The sequence below is a fragment of the Panicum virgatum genome, chromosome 6K, assembly GCF_016808335.1.
Source record: "Panicum virgatum strain AP13 chromosome 6K, P.virgatum_v5, whole genome shotgun sequence".
Taxonomy (NCBI): domain Eukaryota; kingdom Viridiplantae; phylum Streptophyta; class Magnoliopsida; order Poales; family Poaceae; genus Panicum; species Panicum virgatum.
Window position 1 is genome coordinate 17,656,059 of NC_053141.1, and position 17,375 is coordinate 17,673,433.

Genomic DNA, 17,375 nt, shown 5'->3' on the forward strand with positions numbered 1-17,375 from the left:
ATAGATTTTCTGGTAATAGACTTCTCCATTTAAGTATCACATGATGATATGATTCATATCATACCCGTCGCAGCGAGGATGCGTCCATGACATTACGTTACTTGCAGTGGCGAATCTAACAAACACATCTAGAGGGGGCTCATCTCCCTTCTCATCTTCTTCCTCCCCTTCTTTTCTTCTTCTTCTCCCCTTCTTCTTCATAATTTCTTCCTAAAAATGAAGGGGGGCTTAGGGGGGGTATCCATTGATGTTGGGGAGGTAGGGGGCTTGATCCCCCCTAGCCCCCCCTTTGGATCTGCCCCTGGTTACTTGTTCTAAAGATATGTCAATTTAATTTTCTTATTTTTTACATGATATGGTACAAATTCGACACTAACAATGCCCACACACTCAAGCTGTCAGTTTTCCTCATAGGGCCGGAGAACCAGGGGGGTGGAGGCACGCGGGGCTAGCGGGGCGGGGCCTCGAACCGGAGGCGGGGCAGGGGCGGGGGACATTTTTGCCCCCATGGGGATTTGTGGTGCCCCGAAAAAATGTATTCTGGCTCATATAATATGTAGCCCCAACATGATCCAAGTGTAACAGAAGAAACTCTAACAATCGATAGTTAATGGCTCAATGCCCTAATGGTTATCGTTATCGACTTGTATTATCTATATCTTGAATACATGCACTGAGATGACCATAATGAGGTGTTTTTCACCTGTTTAGCCGTTCCCACGGGCCCAACGGAGATCGAGAATCCGCCAGGGATGGCGACGAGGAATGCGTAACGGGGAACGAGGCGGGGATGGGGGCCGTCCCCCAGCCCAGCCCAGCCCCGCCCTGCCCCGTCCCGGTTGACAGGCTGACCGCACACTCGTCACTATGAACATACCTATGTAAACCTACCTCTATAAGCATCTTCAAAGCTTGAGGTAACAAATCTTCGAGATTGATGAAGTCATCACACAAGCACATCGACAGGAACATCGCCTACCATTGAAAAGCACAACACCTTTAAGACCTAGAATATTCACTTTCACGGGGAGTCAAACACAGGACCTGAGGTGCTACTGAGACTCTTTGTAACTACTAGGCTACATGTCCATTCGCAAATCCCCGGGTATCTTATATGACGAGGAAGAGTCTATTTGCATTGTTATAATATCCACCTGTCAATTGATAGCGTAGTACATAGTTTTTATTATATATGCAGTTAGATATACACTATGCGTATGGAGTTTTGCTATAGTATTTCAAAGTGACTGTGGACTGTAGATGTATTACCTTAGCTCGTAGGAGGTAATAAAATAAATGTTTATTTTTATATATACTAATTTTAAAAATAGATAAAATTACATTTTTATTAGACCTAACATAATTTTAATTGGTTAAATGTTTCATTTATTCTAAAAGTGAATGGATGTGATTTCTTTCATCTTTGTTGGTATTTTAATGCCGAAAAGGTTGCGGTGCAGTGCAGTGCAGCCCTGTCTGGTCGCCGTCGCCGTTGGCGTTGCCGCGCCGGTGGCGGAACCCGTGCGGCGGGCGGAGCAAGCAGCAGCCGAGACTCCGGGTCCGGGCCCCTGCAGCTGCAGGGCCCGCGCGTTACGTTCCCTTGTGGACGGGTCAGTGGGGTGGCTTTGCTTGCGGCCAACGATCCGACCGCGCCGCGGTAATTAACTGCCTGGCCGCACGTGGCCGCGCCCCCACACCACACGTGCTCCGACGCACGCCCCACGAGTCCCCCCCCACCCCCCTTGGTGGCCAGCAATTTCGCATGCGCCGCGGCCGGCCACACGGGCGGCGGCAGCGACGAAGCCGCCGGCCGATCCGGCCGCGGTTTCCAAAGAGCGGCGGCCGAGGGCGTGGCGGGGGAGGCCCGGCGTAGAAAGCGCGCGGCGGACGCTAGATCCCTCACCATCCAGCACCACCATGCCGCCTGCCCTTTTCGCTTTTATTGGCCGGCGCCCGTCCGCGTCCCGCCCCATCCCGTCCCGTTCTGCCAACGCCGTCGCCACCGCGTACTTTTCTTTTCCTGAACGCCAGGACCACGACGATAGATGGCACGAGTGCTCGCGGCATGCATGCATGCGGTTCCAAAGAAAGCAGACGCGCCTTTGACTTTCTTTGTGATTTCCCAAGCTGCAGCCTACAGCTAGCTAGAGTAGCTCCGGTGACCTCACAACTTTGCGACGGACGACTAGCGTGCTACAGAAAGCGGCGTACTACAACCGAAAGAAAATTACCTTTTTTTTTGTCTTCATTGACTTCAACTTTTTCCCCCACTTTGCCCGGCCGGCCGCCGAAACACTTCATGCATGCACTAGCGCTAGCATATCATTCTCACGGTGAACAAAAGAATATATTAGTCTCTTTTTTTGTTCCCAGATATTTAAACTATGTTTTCCAACCTTTGTGCTCCTTCCGTTTCAAATTACAGGTCCTATTTAAAAATTTGTGCAAAATATCACCTTTATCTTTTGTTCTGGGTCGTTTTATCGATACAAGATCTTCAAAAATAACTTAAATTTGACAATATTAGTACATTTTTTTAAATAAGACTAGTGGTCAACCCTAGAGTCAAAAAAGTCAAACAAACTACAATTTCAAACGGAGGTAGTACCATTTACCTTTTTCTACCTTTTACTCGTTAATAATGAGTAGTAGTATTAGACAAAAATTGAAGTCCACAATTTCTTTTACCATTGCAACATTTTCCTCACCGTCACTCCAACACAACCTGTTCCCACCTGATAGATCATCAAGAAATTTCATGATCTTGCTGTCTCGGTTCCATATTTTTCGCTGCTGGAAAAGGAAGCTTGCATAAGCTTTATCAAAGTCAATGAGCTGCATACATACATTGAGTAATGCAAATATAGAAAGGCAAGAAAACGACTGCAATCACAAATATCCTTGACGATATTTTTCAACGCACGCAACAAATTGCACCGTCCCAACTCCTCTTCTAACCTTAACTGCTAATCCACCGGCCGTTCCCCACGTATCGTCGTCATACACCTTTGAAATGTTTCACAGCGTCACTGTCTCGATGTCTCATGCATTTTTCGTGGGTACAGAGACGACCCTTAAGCATCTCTAAGAGACTTCGTATGTCTGATGAGTTAGCTAAAAAAGGAGCAATCTCATCAAAATTCGGTTCCAGTAGACTCTATATTTTGCTCGTCTAACTATCATGTTCTATATTCCCTCCCCCTCGCTAGGCAAAAAAAGCCAACCTGTCTCGCTCGCCATCTCACGCGGCCCGCTCTCCCCGCGCATGTCCCGTGCCGCCCCTGCCACCGCCGAGCGCCGCCCCCACCGTCGAGCGCTTCCCACGCCCCCATCATCCCGGACCGCTGCTGAGCACCATCCCTACTGTCTCGGGCCGCCATCGAGCGCTGCCCCCGCCGTCTCGGGCCACCGTCGAGCATCGCCCCCGCCATCCTGGAACGCGAGTGAGAGGACCAATGGCAGACGAGGACGAGGGGTAGCAGGCAGTGGTGCGACGGCCTGCGCATGGGAGCGAGAGGAGAGGAGGTGGGGAGGGAAGAAGGTAAGAAATGAGTATGACACGTGATGTTCACTAGCACTATGACATATGGAGGGTGTAGTTTTAAAAATGAAAAAGTCTATATCACCCCCTCACCTATGAGGGGTGGACTACATAACCCCCCAACCTATGAAACGGTCTAATGTAATCTATCGATCTATTCCTTGTTCCAATTCTATGTGTTTGTAACCTTGCTACTTTGTTGCGAAAGAAAGGAGCCGAGGGGCGCCGCCGCCGCCGCCACCGTTTGCGGCCCCCGTTCCCTCGCCTCCGGCCTCACTGCCGGTGGTGACGAGGAGCGGGGGTCCGTCTCGTCAACAGATCGCCTGTCTTCGTAGGATCTTAGTCGAGTCCACCTAGGTCTAGGGTTTGCTCGTCGTCGATGTTCGGCGGTGGAGTTAGATTTTGCCGGAGGAGTGTAGCTCCTCTGCGGCTTGCTTTTCTTGGCGACGCCGGCGATGCGGAAGCGACGGCGGCGCAACGGAATAATTTCTCCCAGTCTCTTCCGTTCTCCGATGGCGATCTACTCCGACGTCAATGGAGAGGCTGGGGAGACCTGTCCAGGAGTCGAGGGCCGGCGCATCGTCGTCTTCTTCAGGTGATGATGTCGTTGACCCTATTAATCTCGGGGAAGATGATCTTTGGTGAAAATCTTAGCTTTGCTCGGGTTGCCGGCGGTGGAATCGAAGGATGCGTCGTGGGTACGGGAGTTGGCCGATGCGCCTGGGAGGCAGTGTACTCGGCTGATTCGCCTAGAAGTAAGCCCTCCTCTGCGGCCTCCACCTTGTGGAGATTGGCTCTGGTGCCCGACGACGATTGGGAAGCGGCTTCGGCGGCGGTGACGAACGAATCTCTGAAAGCTTCGAGGAAGATGAACAAGAGTTTTGGACTTCTTTGTAATTTTCCTTTTCTTTGGAGTCCTGTTTGTGAAAGGACCTGTGTAATGCGCTAAGATCAATACATTTTCGTTCTAAATAAAAACCTATGAAACGGTCTATATCCCCCCCTCACCTATTGGGGGTGGACTACATAACCCTCTAACCTATGAAACGGTCTATATCACTCCCTGAACTTTCGAAAACTGGTCAAATTACTCCCTATATCAGTTTTAAAAAATCATAGTAAATTACAGAAAAATCACAAAATGGAAAATTCAATTGTGTTATACTCCAAATGAGTAGATCTACACAGTGAACATATAATATGGTATGCTTTAGTATATTTTTTTGTTTGTAGCTTTAAATCTATGTTTTTCTTCATAGCTATAAAAAATATACTATAAGCATATTATATTATATATACACTGTGTAGATTTACTCATTTGGAATCCAACACAATTGGATTTTTTATTTTATGATTTTTCTATGATTTACTATAATTTTTCAAAATTGCTTTAGGGGTAATTTGACCTGTCTTGGAAAGTTCAAGGTGTGATATAGACCGTTTTATAGGTTGGGGGTTATGTAGTCCACCCCCCATAGGTGAGGGGTGATATAGAATTTTCCCTTTTAAAAAGTTCGTTGGTTTACCCATGTTATAGGAAGTCTTCTATTTTTTTTTTTACAAAGCTTGTAAATTTAGCTAAAATTATACCAGAGCTCTTAGAGATGTTTAGCCACTTAGCTTCTTCCCAACAGGAAAAGTAGTGAACGGCGCCGGTCTAAGCAAGCATGCATTGAAACCTCACTATCAAAAATAACAACATGTATGTATGGATAGAAAAAATAAATGGAGAAAACACAAGACGACCAGTACTTCTCCTGTGCTGTGCGGCCTGTGGAAACCGTGTCCCGGGCGGTGGTGGCCTGGTAGGGACTGGGGATGGATGGAGTGGAAGCGCGCCCGGCCGTGTGCGCGCGGAAAGCGGTTTTTGGCTGGCAGCAGCGAGCGGGCGACAAGCGCCTAGCTAAAAGCTAGGCCGTGGGCCGGACGTGGGGCGCAGCCAGCCGCGGCCGCGCGAGCTTGACGCCGACGTACGGCTACGCCCTGCCCTGCCTGCCGACCTGCTGCTTGGCCTCTCCGGCGACAGAGGCCGGCCGGCCAATCGGTATGATCCCCGCGGCAGGCCCGGACGTACGTATGCACACACGCCTGCGTCTATAATTGCAAAAAAGCTCCCGGTCGAGCGTCAATTCGATTTTTTTTAAGACCGGTCGAGCATCAATTCTTGAGGGCGATTATACATTAGGGTGCGGCTGACGTACGGCCGGCCGTAATTTAGGCCGGCCGTACGGCCACTCCGTTTTTGGTAAACACAAAACATACAGTGTTGATCTTTCCTTTTTAAGTGAAAAAATAGTAGATCAGTAGAAAAAGCTGCAACCAATCAGAACTAATTTTTCCACCAAGAAGCAACCTCACGCTACTGCCCCCTCCTAGTTTGCTTGCTTCTAGATGTTTCAACAAGGGCAACAAAAAGAAATTGTTTACATCCCATAAGCACATCTTTGAAAATCAGTAAGCAATTTAGAACATATACACATGCATTTTCACCCATCTAAATTTTAAACGTTAACAAAATTTCAAAACTACAAGCATATTGCCTCCACTGTTGTACGGAACAAAAAATTAGAGTTACTAGCCTACTACAACTACTACCAAACTGCTCATGAATCAACATCGAGATTGAGCTGCAACTAAACTGCCGCCGATGACGATAATCTGATGAACTTCCAGGCCACTAAACACCAAGCTCTGAGAAAAAAAAGATGTCTTTATTATCATAATTGAAAACTTAGAATTCTATAAGGGCCATACCTAGAAGATACAATGGTAGGCCTTACAGCTGAAGAGCATGTTATAGTGCCAATTCGCCGAGAAAACTTGCAGGCCGAAAAAAGGCACATCAAGTTTTAGCTCCTAAACACCATTTTGTGTGGCTAAAATGAGAAAAAGTAAACATATATTAGTAATAAAAAAAGTTGCTTAGAGGCAACAAGCAGCGAATCGGAACCAACCCACCTCAGGAAATCGCAGCGCGTCGGCGCCATTTGGTGTAGGACGCGTCGCGGCGGCCGTTCTCGGAGCAGCGGAAGCTGTTGTCAAGGAAGGGTCAGTCCCTGGAGTCATCCCAACATTTAAGATCCTAAACAATGGTTTGTGTGACTGAAACAAATAGCATGTGCAGTTAGCATTAGGACTAAAATATCAGCAAGGTTGGATACCTCTGGTAAAAAAACACAGTTTATAAGTGCAAACAATTTCAGACAGCAACAAAAAAAACCTGATATCCCCTACCTCCCTTTCTATCCCCAACAAACCACTACTAAAATGTAGCCAAAACACAGTTCTAACTACAAAAAAAAAATCACAGAGCCCATGCTGGATTGGTTGATCAATTTGACTTACCTATGTACATGGCATTATGCAAGTTCGAGAACAGCAAAACTCAGCTGATTTTTACAGTGGTGAAGCTGCTATTGTCAAACAACGTGGGGAAGTCTAAAAGCTTGTACTTAGTTTTAGATGTGGGGAGCCTAACAAATGATGCTAGCCTAAAAAGGCAATTCAAGCTTAAACACTAAGCTGCTGATTTACTGAGCCAAAACTGAGGTAAAGGTTAGTTTGACAAACAAAAGGTAGCTATTGTTGTGTCAATCCAACCAAATAAGAGCTACAAAAATACATCAGAACTAATCTAGTATACCACGTAGCATATTGCAAAATCTACACAAATTGATATGCAAATCATATCAAATGGGAGCAAAAAACACATTATAAATACCTATAAACTAGCCAACACACAAATAGTACTTTGCCTAATTAATAGAATATTATTGCCTATCTATGATCAGATTAATTGCCTATTTATGCTTGCGGGAGAGAAGAGCCTGCTGCGATTGCGTGGGAGTGTTGCCGTGGGCTACGGCTGTAAGAAGAGCCAAATTACGGCCAGCCGGTAACCAGTCATTACCTATACGTTATACTAGCTAATATGCCTATGTGTTGCTACAGGAAGTCATATAAAATTATAAATATATATTAACAAGCATAGTACATGTTGGTTGAGGACTTTAGTTTTTTACTATTTTACTCGTCAAATGCTAATTCTAAACGGTCACCCTTAACTCAACAAAAGGTCACCGGATTCCGATTAGAACTCTGATTGACGGACCAAGAAAATAATCTTTGCTTTTGAAATAGGTAAAGATAAAGATTAGGAGAAGATAGGAAAGACTATGCTCACCAGTGTTTATATAGGTTTCTTATTTGGAATAGCAAAAGGAAAATAATTAAATGGATGATTTATTCAAGGTTATGCAATTGCAGTAAACACAAATGTACCGATGTTATGTTGCCATACTAAAAGAAATTTTACAATGATTAAAACAAATAAGAACTGTAGAATCGTACGGTGGTCGTAGGAAGTACCTAGACTAAAGCATTTGGTGGTACCAAAATGTGGGACCAAGTACTAAAAAATGGGACTGAATACTAATTTAATTTAATTTAATTTTTGTAAATACCTTTATAGATCAACGGCTAGAAAAAATTCAAGACAAAAGTACTTAAAAGTATCCATTGGTACTTTACAATTATTGTAACAGAGTATCCATACTAAATATTTTCAAACAAGTATATTTAACTACTAAAAGAAAGTACTAGTTAATTACTCAACGTGCACAAATAGATGGAATAGCAGCAAATAGCATATTATTAAAAAAATGTAGGAGTATAACGGTAAGTAGAAGTAAAGACCGAAAATAGACAGGTATATATGTAGTTGTATTACAGAAGCAAGGCAATTCTTCACTGCTATATACACATGGATCATTTCCTGACCGAAAACATGATAACGAGAATTAGCAATAATCTCGACCCTGTATGTTTTTCATGTCACCAGAGAAAAGATAGCCGCAGCGAAAATTCTCCAAAGGGATTCTTGATTAATAAACTGTTCACTTTGCAACTGCACGGAATTATGTTTCTCCATCCTCTCTAAAGAGTGTATGACTGTGTTGAGGATTTGTTAATATTTTAGCAATCTACAGATGCTTTTGGTTTTTGTTGCTCTTTGATCACAGACATGACTTCCTAACAACCTAGTAATTGATTACACATTTCTAGAATATCCTTTCTATTTATGCGTGCAGTTTTTGTGGAAGGCGGGTATCGATCGACTGTGATATCTATCCAACCGCATTATATACGGATAGACAAAAAACATTTTGAAAATGTAAATGATGAATAGGGACATGAAGTATTCTAGATGATAAATATATAAATGATATTCTACAAAGCTTTATAATTTGCCACCCAATCTCTCTCAACTGCATGGCTGGAACTAGGCAAATAGCGATAGATAGCAACATACTACCAATATAAGAACGGAATATATTTTCACGCTCTCAATTAATAACTTTTTTCTAAAAAATCAGTGTTAGTTTACATAAAGGAGAACCTTTTGTTTATTTACTGTAACGAAAATACTCCCTCCGTTCCCAAATATAATGCATTATGTAGATTTTAGGACAGACTACGACTGTACAGAAAAGACTCTCCTACTCCTAATTATTTAGCAGTGGGACTCTATTTGAGTAACTAAATATGTGCTAATTAAAGTAGCATGCCCTTTCTCCATGCACTCCCACTGCATCTCCTTCTACATAGCTGTATGCACGTTTTTTTATTGGGAAAGCCCGAAAAACCATGCACAATTAAGATAGTTGGGTCCACCCTCAATCCAGGATGTCTTACATTTGAGTATAAAATTTAAACTCTAGAATATCCTACATTTTAAGAAGGAGGGAGTACCTTTTTTTCAAAACATAAGGCAAATACTTTTTCTTTCATCGAACCGTGACGGTCTGCTGTACTATATCCTATCCCCCCCCCCCCCCTCCAAAAAAAAGGCAGTTTTCTACTGGAAATGCACTGATGAAATAAACCTTTTCTCTGTAAAACATCAATTTAGTTCAGCGGTTGAGATTATTACCTCTGTAGTCAATTAACTGGCCTTTCAGCTTTAAGCTAAGTCAACCTGGAGGTGACAGTGAGCTATCAGGTCAAGAAAGGATTAACTTTACTTTTCACCCCCCGGCCCCAATCCTAATTAATCCTCTTCCCAAGTCACACACACACACACAAAAGAAATTCTATCGTCGTTACAGCAGCGACGCTTTCCTGCCAACTTTGATTAATATTAGTGGCTTGACAGAGTAAGTAGTAGCTGGATTAACAAACTAAGCAAGTAGTAGCTGGATTAACAAACTAGTATGGATGTGACGAAAGACGCCTTTTCGCAAACCAGGACAAGATTGGCAAGGAGCACCCTTGTTCATACCGGGATATTACTTTCAAGGACAGGTAGCCAGCTAATGCTAATACTTTTTAAGATGCGCCGAGAGGAGACCGGAAAAGATGCCAGCCACAAGCTCCAAACTCCCCCTGCAGGCCACAGGATTCCAGATGAGTGTGACCAAATAGGGTAGATAAGCTGCATACTGCCCTGAATTTTTCTGTGATTATGAAAGAGTGTCTTTGTCTTTAATGAATTAAATATACATGCATAAACTTTTCTGACGCAGGATTTTTATATAACATCTCAAGAGAGTATTCGATTATATTTTTTGTTAATCATACCTTTGGTAACAAAATATGGTAATTCATGAACTTGTTGGATGCTCAACGTGGGAGAATAATGCCAGCCAAGATATGCCACATTTCATTGACTTGGAAGAGCTGACCAGCAGTCCAGCACCACAGATTAATCCAGTGGCTAGGTGGCCATTAACTGTGTGATCGCTATCGCGGTTGATTAACCAATCGCACTATTCATCATAGATCAAAGTAGTCCAACTTTGACCTCCCTTCACGGTTCAGGGAAAAGGAGCAAAATAACCCATTCATTCCTTAATCCCTTATTAGGGCATTAATCGTGAACTTTCATGGAAAAGGGTTCGCATAATATTGAAGAGGCCAAAGAAGGGCTTGATACGAAGCATGATTTCGAGACAAACGTGGTTGGAATCGTCGAAGAAGACCGTATCTAATTGTAAGGAAGCAAATAACACCGAAGATCAAGCGTTGCCCTAGTGCCCCGGAGTGCGTGTTAAACGGAGGGAATACTTGACAGCCATGGGAAATACGGTCCAGCCCTGATGCCTTTTGTCTTTCCTGCATTTGCTGGGGGTGTCGCTCTCCCGTCCAATGGAAAACAAACATAATATATACTCCCTCGGTCCAAATATATATATATATATATATATATATATATATATATATATATATCGCATTTCGAGGAATCAAACAATTTTAAATTTAACTGGACTTATAGAAAATAATATTAATATTCATGTTACAAACTAAATATCATTAGATTAACATCATATTATACTTTTATATTAAATTTATTTGGAGATATAAATGTTAGTATTTTTAATAAATTTGGTTAAACTTAAAATTGTTTGACTCCTCGAGAAATGAGATTTACATTCTTTTTAGAATGGAGGGAGTACGTATATCTATTTCTAAAGTGAGTAGGATTTCCACCTCAATTTTTGGTTTGGTCCATCTTGTATCATTGATATGTGGGTCTTAGTCCATCTCACATGCAAGTCGCACAAGTCCTCCATCCACAACTCGATCATGTAAATCCTTATATTAAAATACGAACAACTATGCATATCTAATATCTATACCAACTTTATTCGTAGCACGCATGGAGCATACATGCAATCGGAATTCTAATCGGAACCCGAACAAATTAATCTGAATCAAAACCGGAAATCGGGCAATTAACAACAACAAAAATTGACAGTCTCAAGTATATCTGGATAAAATTTATATTATTCGTGCGTTCGCACGGATGCTGTGATAGTATATATATAATTATAATAATAGTATAGGAAAAAAAAGAGGAAAAAAATCTATTCACCTCCTTCCCTGGGCGCGCGGGTAACAAAGTGGGGACGGTGACCTGGTGTGGTGATGAAATGCGGCGACGAAGATTCTATTCGCCTCCTTCGCTCCTCTGCTCTTATACTACTACTAGGTCCAGTTCTCACCTTCTCTCTCTGCCCTCACCTGAGTACCTGACTCCCTCCTTCCTGCTCCTCCCCCCTCTCGATACCTCCGCCTCTCCGGCCCCCGCTCCCCTCCAAGCCTCCCCTTTTCCGCCCCCTCCGACTCCCAGGGCGCCGACGGGGTCGCCGAGCAGTAGGTGTACTGCTGGTTACTTATAACCCGGCGAAAGGAGGATTCTTTTCTTCTCCCGGGGTCGCCTCATCGATTCATGAGCGGCGCGCGGCGGCGATGAGGGCGGATCTCAGCACCATCCAGCAGACGCTCACGCCGGAGGCGGCGGCGGCGCTGGCGCGGGCCATCGACGAGGCCGCGCGCCGCCGGCACGGCCAGACCACGCCGCTCCACGTCGCCGCCGCGCTCCTCGCCGCGCCAGCGGGACTGCTGCGCCAGGCCTGCGCCCGCGCGGCCGCGGGGCCTGCCGGCGCCGCCGCCGCCGGTGCCGCCGGCGCGGCGCACCCGCTGCAGTGCCGGGCCCTCGAGCTCTGCTTCTCGGTGGCGCTCGACAGGCTGCCGGCCGCGGTCTCCGCCGCGGCGCAGGCGCAGGGCGCCGGCCCGCCCGTGTCCAACGCGCTCGTCGCCGCGCTCAAGCGCGCGCAGGCGCAGCAGCGCCGGGGCTGCCCCGAGGCCGCGCAGCAGCCGCTGCTCGCTGTCAAGGTCGAGCTCGAGCAGCTCGTGCTCTCCATCCTCGACGACCCCTCCGTCAGCCGCGTCATGCGCGAGGCCTCCTTCTCCTCCGCCGCCGTCAAGTCCACCATCGAGCAGTCGCTCTCGTCGCCCTCGCCGCCGCCGCCGCCCCCCGCTGCAGCCACCCCGACGCTGGCCGGCACCACGCCCCTCTCCCCGTCCCCCTCTCCGCTCCCTCGCCTCGGCGCCGCCAACGCCTACATCAACCCGCGCCTGGCGGCCGCCGGCGCCGGTGGCGGGGACGACGCGCGCAAGGTGCTCGACGTCATGCTCAAGCCGGCGCGCCGGAACCCTGTGCTCGTGGGCGACGCGGGGCCGGACGCGGTGCTCAAGGAGGCGGTCAGGAGGATCCCCACGGCCGGGTCCCCTGCCCTCGCCAGAGCCAAGGTCCTGCCGCTCGAGGCGGAGCTCACCAAGCACGCCGGCGACAAGGCAGCCATGGCCGCGAGGATCGGGGACCTGCCCGCGGTGGTCGAGAGGCTCCTCGCCGACCACGGCGCCGTGGTTCTTGATCTTGGAGACCTCAAGTGGCTGGTGGACGGCCTGGCAGCCGCAGCGTCGGAAGGGGGCAAGGCGGTGGTGTCAGAGATGGCGCGGCTGCTGAGGCGGTTCGGGAGTGGCAAGCTCTGGGCCGTCGGTACTGCCGCCTGCGCCACTTACCTCCGCTGCAAGGTCTACCACCCAACCATGGAGGCCGATTGGGACCTCCAAGCCGTGCCGATCGCCCGTGGCGTGCCGCTCGCCGGCGCTGCTCTCAGGTGCGTTTGCCTTCGCCTTTTCTGCTCGGTTGTTGGACTTGCCTTGTCTTGCGAGGTTCTTCTTCTTGCTATTTTAGTCATTCATATTTCATATGATCCTTTTTCGTGCTATTGGACCGGATGAGTAAAAGGATGACAGTAGTTTGCATGATAACCAAAATTTTACTACAGTTGGATAGTTGATCTTATTAGTGCAATTCCAAAAAGTGTGTTGCCTTTTCTGGTGTATCAGTAGGCGTCTAATTTTGTACTATGCGATGGAAGACCTACATTTAGTTCCAATCTGATCAATTATTGAAATTTGTAGGCCTGGAGGCACTGGACTTCTCGGCAACACGGTGGGGATGTTATCACCTACACTTCGGCCTATGCCGGTGACACCAACAGCGCTCCGGTGGCCACCAGGGGCAGGGAGTGACCAGCCCCTCATGGCAAAGCCGGCCATGTGCCTCCTTTGCAAGGGTAGCTATGATCGTGAGCTCGTCAAACTTGCAGCGGAGCGGAAGGACAAGCCCGCATCACGCCCTGAGGTAGCTAAGCCCGGTTTGCCACACTGGATGCAGCCCAGCAGTGATCAGCCACAGGTTTGTGTCTTTTCTCTATGTTAACCTGTAAAAAAAATATGCTTTCTACTACTGAATTGGTGATTGATATAGTCCTTCATTCTTGTACAGACCAAGGAGCAAGAGTTGAAATGGAAGGAGACTGCCCAAGAGCTTGAGAAGAAATGGCGTGAGACTTGCGCCCGTACCCACGGCACCCGTGCTGGAGCACCACCTCTCTCCATGCCGTCGGCTGCCTTTGGCCCACGCCCGCCTGTTGAGCCCAAACTACAACTTGCCAGGGGTGCTGCTCCCACCCTTAAGATGAACACCTATTTGGAGAAGGCCGAGGACACCCCTACATCCGAGCTTCGTAAGAGTCCGCCAGGCAGCCCAGTAAAGACCGACCTTGTGCTTGGTCCCTTGGATCCTGGTGCTACTGTGGATAAAAACCAGAAGGAAACTTACACGGACGGACTAACTGCCATGCAAAAGGCTAAGATTGCTGGAATCTCTGATATCGAGTCGTTCAAGAGGCTCCTCAAGGGGCTTACAGAGAAGGTCAGCTGGCAATCAGATGCTGCTTCAGCAATCGCTGCTGTTGTAATACAATGCAGATCTGGCAGTGGGAAGCGGCGAAACATCGGGACAAGGGGTGACATGTGGCTCCTGTTTGTTGGTCCTGACCAAGCAGGCAAAAGGAAGATGGTAAATGCACTGTCCGAGCTGATGGTAAACACCCAACCAGTGGTTGTAAACTTTGGTGGCGACTCCCGCCTGGGCAAGGATGGTAATGGACTCAATGCAGGTTTCTGGGGGAAAACCTCACTTGACAGGGTCACTGAGGCAGTTCGGCAAAATCCCTTCTCTGTTATTGTTCTTGAGGGTATTGATAAAGTGGATGCTGTTGTGCGGGCAAAGATCAAGCGGGCAATGGAGACTGGTCGCCTGCCAGACTCCCGGGGCCGTGAGGTAAGCCTTGGCAACGTCATCTTTGTTCTCACCACAAATTGGTTACCTGAAGAACTGAAGGGACCAAAATTTGAAACATTGCTGCAAGATGAAGGAAGGATGTTCGAGGTAGCTAACTCTAATTGGCAGCTTGAGCTCTCTATTGGGGACAAGCAGGTCAAGCACCGAGCAGATTGGTTATGTGATGATGCTCGCCCAGCGAAGGTAGCCAAAGAATTATCCGGTGGGCTATCGCTTGACCTCAATTTAGCAGTTGGGGCATTGGATGATACTGAGAGCTCACGGAATTCCAGCGATCTCTCTGTGGAACAAGAACAGGAGAAAGGGCACCTTACAGTAAAGTGTATAACACCAGCCCCTGATTCTGATATATTGAATCTCGTTGATGATGCCATCGTGTTCCGGCCAGTTGACTTTGGGCCATTTAGGAAGAATGTCACAGATTGCATAGCGGCAAAGTTTGAGTCACTCGTTGGGAGCAGCAACTCATTCAGAATCGATGAAGATGCCATTGACCGGATGGCTGGCAGCATTTGGCTCGCTGATGAGAAGCTTGAGGACTGGGCCCAGAAAGTGCTTATGCCCAGTATTGAACGATTGTGGCGCAACATGAATCATCACAATGGCCGTGCTCTTGTCCGTCTTTCAGCAGTCGCGGACAAGGCATTGCCAAGGTGGGGAGGGGGTAGAGAAGGGCTACCAGCAACGGTACCTATTGCCATTGATGGCATGTAGAGGGGATTGGGGGGGAAGTACATTCTTTGTATGGTAGATATGTAAATATTGGGGAGAACTCCCTGTTATAAGCTTGGGGAGGTTACTATATGAAGCACATAGGGGGAAGGAAGAACATCCTTTTGACTACCAAATAGGCAATGGAGGTTATAGATCTTATAACAACAAATGTGATCTATAGTTTTGATAATATGTGTAGCTATGTTCCTTGAAAAAACAAAAGGTTTCTCTTTTGCACTTCCTAATGTTGCAGGGAGATGGTGTAGTGTAGAGGAGGTAAATAATGATGTAGCCGGTAGCCCTCAATCAAACTCGATTCGAGTCAGATCAGTTTGTTGTCACTCGCATAAACTATTGAGTATGCATCAAGTGGCAAATAGTTGGCATGTGAATACATCATTTTTATTGCGAGCTCTTTACAGTTGTTTGCTCTGTTTGATGTGAATGTATTGATACGACATCCTCTGCTTCTTGTATGTCTCGGCAAATTTTTTTTTTGCAAGGATACGGTTGAAAAATGAGACATATTATAATATTCTTTCAGCTGTAGAGCATAAAGAACTTCCAAATTGGTTCAGTTTTTAGAATGAAGAAACACGAGTGGTTCTCTCTCTTTTTTTCAAAATTTATTTATTGCTACTGCCGACTTCTTTTGCATTTTGCTTATTTTCCATATTCCCGCATCGTTTTCAAGGCCTCAGATGAGTGATGAATCTCAGCCATACCGCGGTCCATGTCGAACCCTACTTTCATAATTTCCTAAAAATAGAAATTAAAATGAGAATATAAAGGTGGTCCGGTTCCTCACTACTTTGCATGTGACAACACAACATTTCTCCTTTATTTCTTTTGGACAGGTTAAAGGTTGACCACACAGATCAATGTCACTTTCTGCTATGGTTTGTCTCTTACTACATCTCTTGCTTCCTCTGATCTCTTACTTGGATTATTATCTAAAGTTTATTATTTTCCAAAAATAAAATGTCAGAGATTTTGTTTTTATATTTGGTGTGTTATGTGACCACCAATTAGGCGATGCCCTGGCATTGAGCTTAGCCACACCTAAAGCTATTTAATGTATGCTGGTTATGTGGCATGGTTTGATCGACCAACACAGCACTCATTTGGAACCAAGGCATCTTGTTGTTTTCTCCATGGAAAAATCCTCCTGGTCCAGACCAAATGGCCACTTTTTGGCCTAATTGCGGGCCCACACTGATGTGGCAGATCACCAACTCGAATCAACTTGGAAACATTCTATGCCTGTTTATATTAATGCTAAGTGCTCATTACGGGCCTGCATAGAGTCACCCCAAGGAATTGTACCCCCTGAAGCTCTGATCATCAAAATAGTCTGTGAAATCACAAGCTCATCTCCGTGCCGTTAGCGATGGGGCCCATTTGTCAGTGACTCATAACAGGGGTTCTGAACGCACATCTTGTGTATGTGTAGCCGGTGGCGTGTTCTTTAATCATTCATCAAGTTGGCTCTATTATTAGCTTTAATGTGTACTTTTGCAGTCCTCCCAGACTTGTTTATTTGATCATGCTGGGTCACTCAACCTTTGCAAAAAGGTATGGCGATTGATCAAAGTTCCTTTCCATGTGACAAGAGATAAGGTCATGCACCATTTTTGTCTTATATCGACATGGAAGAGCAGAGAAGTGTTGTTCTGTTGGATCTACACTACATCCTTCTCAGATGGCAGATAAACTTGGCTTTCAGGGAGGCCACTTGTCACCGGATGATTGGATCACATTCACATACTGCTGCTGCTGATGCAGGGCTCGTAGGTGATACGTTTTAGTCAGTCACCATGCTTGGGAGGAAAAAGCTAGCTGTGACTTGGTGGGCACTGTCGGCTGCCTTTTGCCCAGGATTAGTTGCTAACGCGCTCATGCGTCCCCCTCGCTTTTTATTAATCTCGCAATCACTTCTTTGTGACTTCACCTTTCTGGCCCTCTTGTCCCATGTGGAGTGAAAGTGATCATCATGAAGCTACAAACTTGGCTTTGAAAGGTAGTTTCCCTCTGTTTCAACTCTAGATAGAAAGCTGAAGGATGGAGTGAAAAAGATTTTGGTTTGCCTTTAAACTAATGATGATTTAGCATGGAAGGTTT

General features: G+C 46.3%; 1 protein-coding gene and 1 long non-coding RNA gene across 2 annotated transcripts; one reads left to right on the forward strand and one right to left on the reverse strand.

Moving 5' to 3' along the window:
* Positions 1 to 5,951: 5,951 nt before the first annotated feature.
* LOC120711936 lies at positions 5,952 to 7,035 on the reverse strand. Its single transcript, XR_005690550.1, has 3 exons — positions 6,500 to 7,035; positions 6,322 to 6,417; positions 5,952 to 6,232 (listed from the first exon to the last, which is right to left on the reverse strand). It is a non-coding gene; the product is annotated as an uncharacterized LOC120711936 (long non-coding RNA).
* A 4,756-nt stretch (positions 7,036 to 11,791) lies between these two features.
* LOC120711937 (protein SMAX1-like) lies at positions 11,792 to 15,669 on the forward strand. Its single transcript, XM_039997611.1, has 3 exons — positions 11,792 to 13,005; positions 13,313 to 13,589; positions 13,680 to 15,669. Exons 1-3 carry the CDS (start codon positions 11,792 to 11,794, stop codon positions 15,252 to 15,254), a joined length of 3,066 nt encoding a protein of 1,021 aa, XP_039853545.1. The 3' UTR covers positions 15,255 to 15,669.
* The last annotated feature ends 1,706 nt before the right edge of the window (positions 15,670 to 17,375 follow it).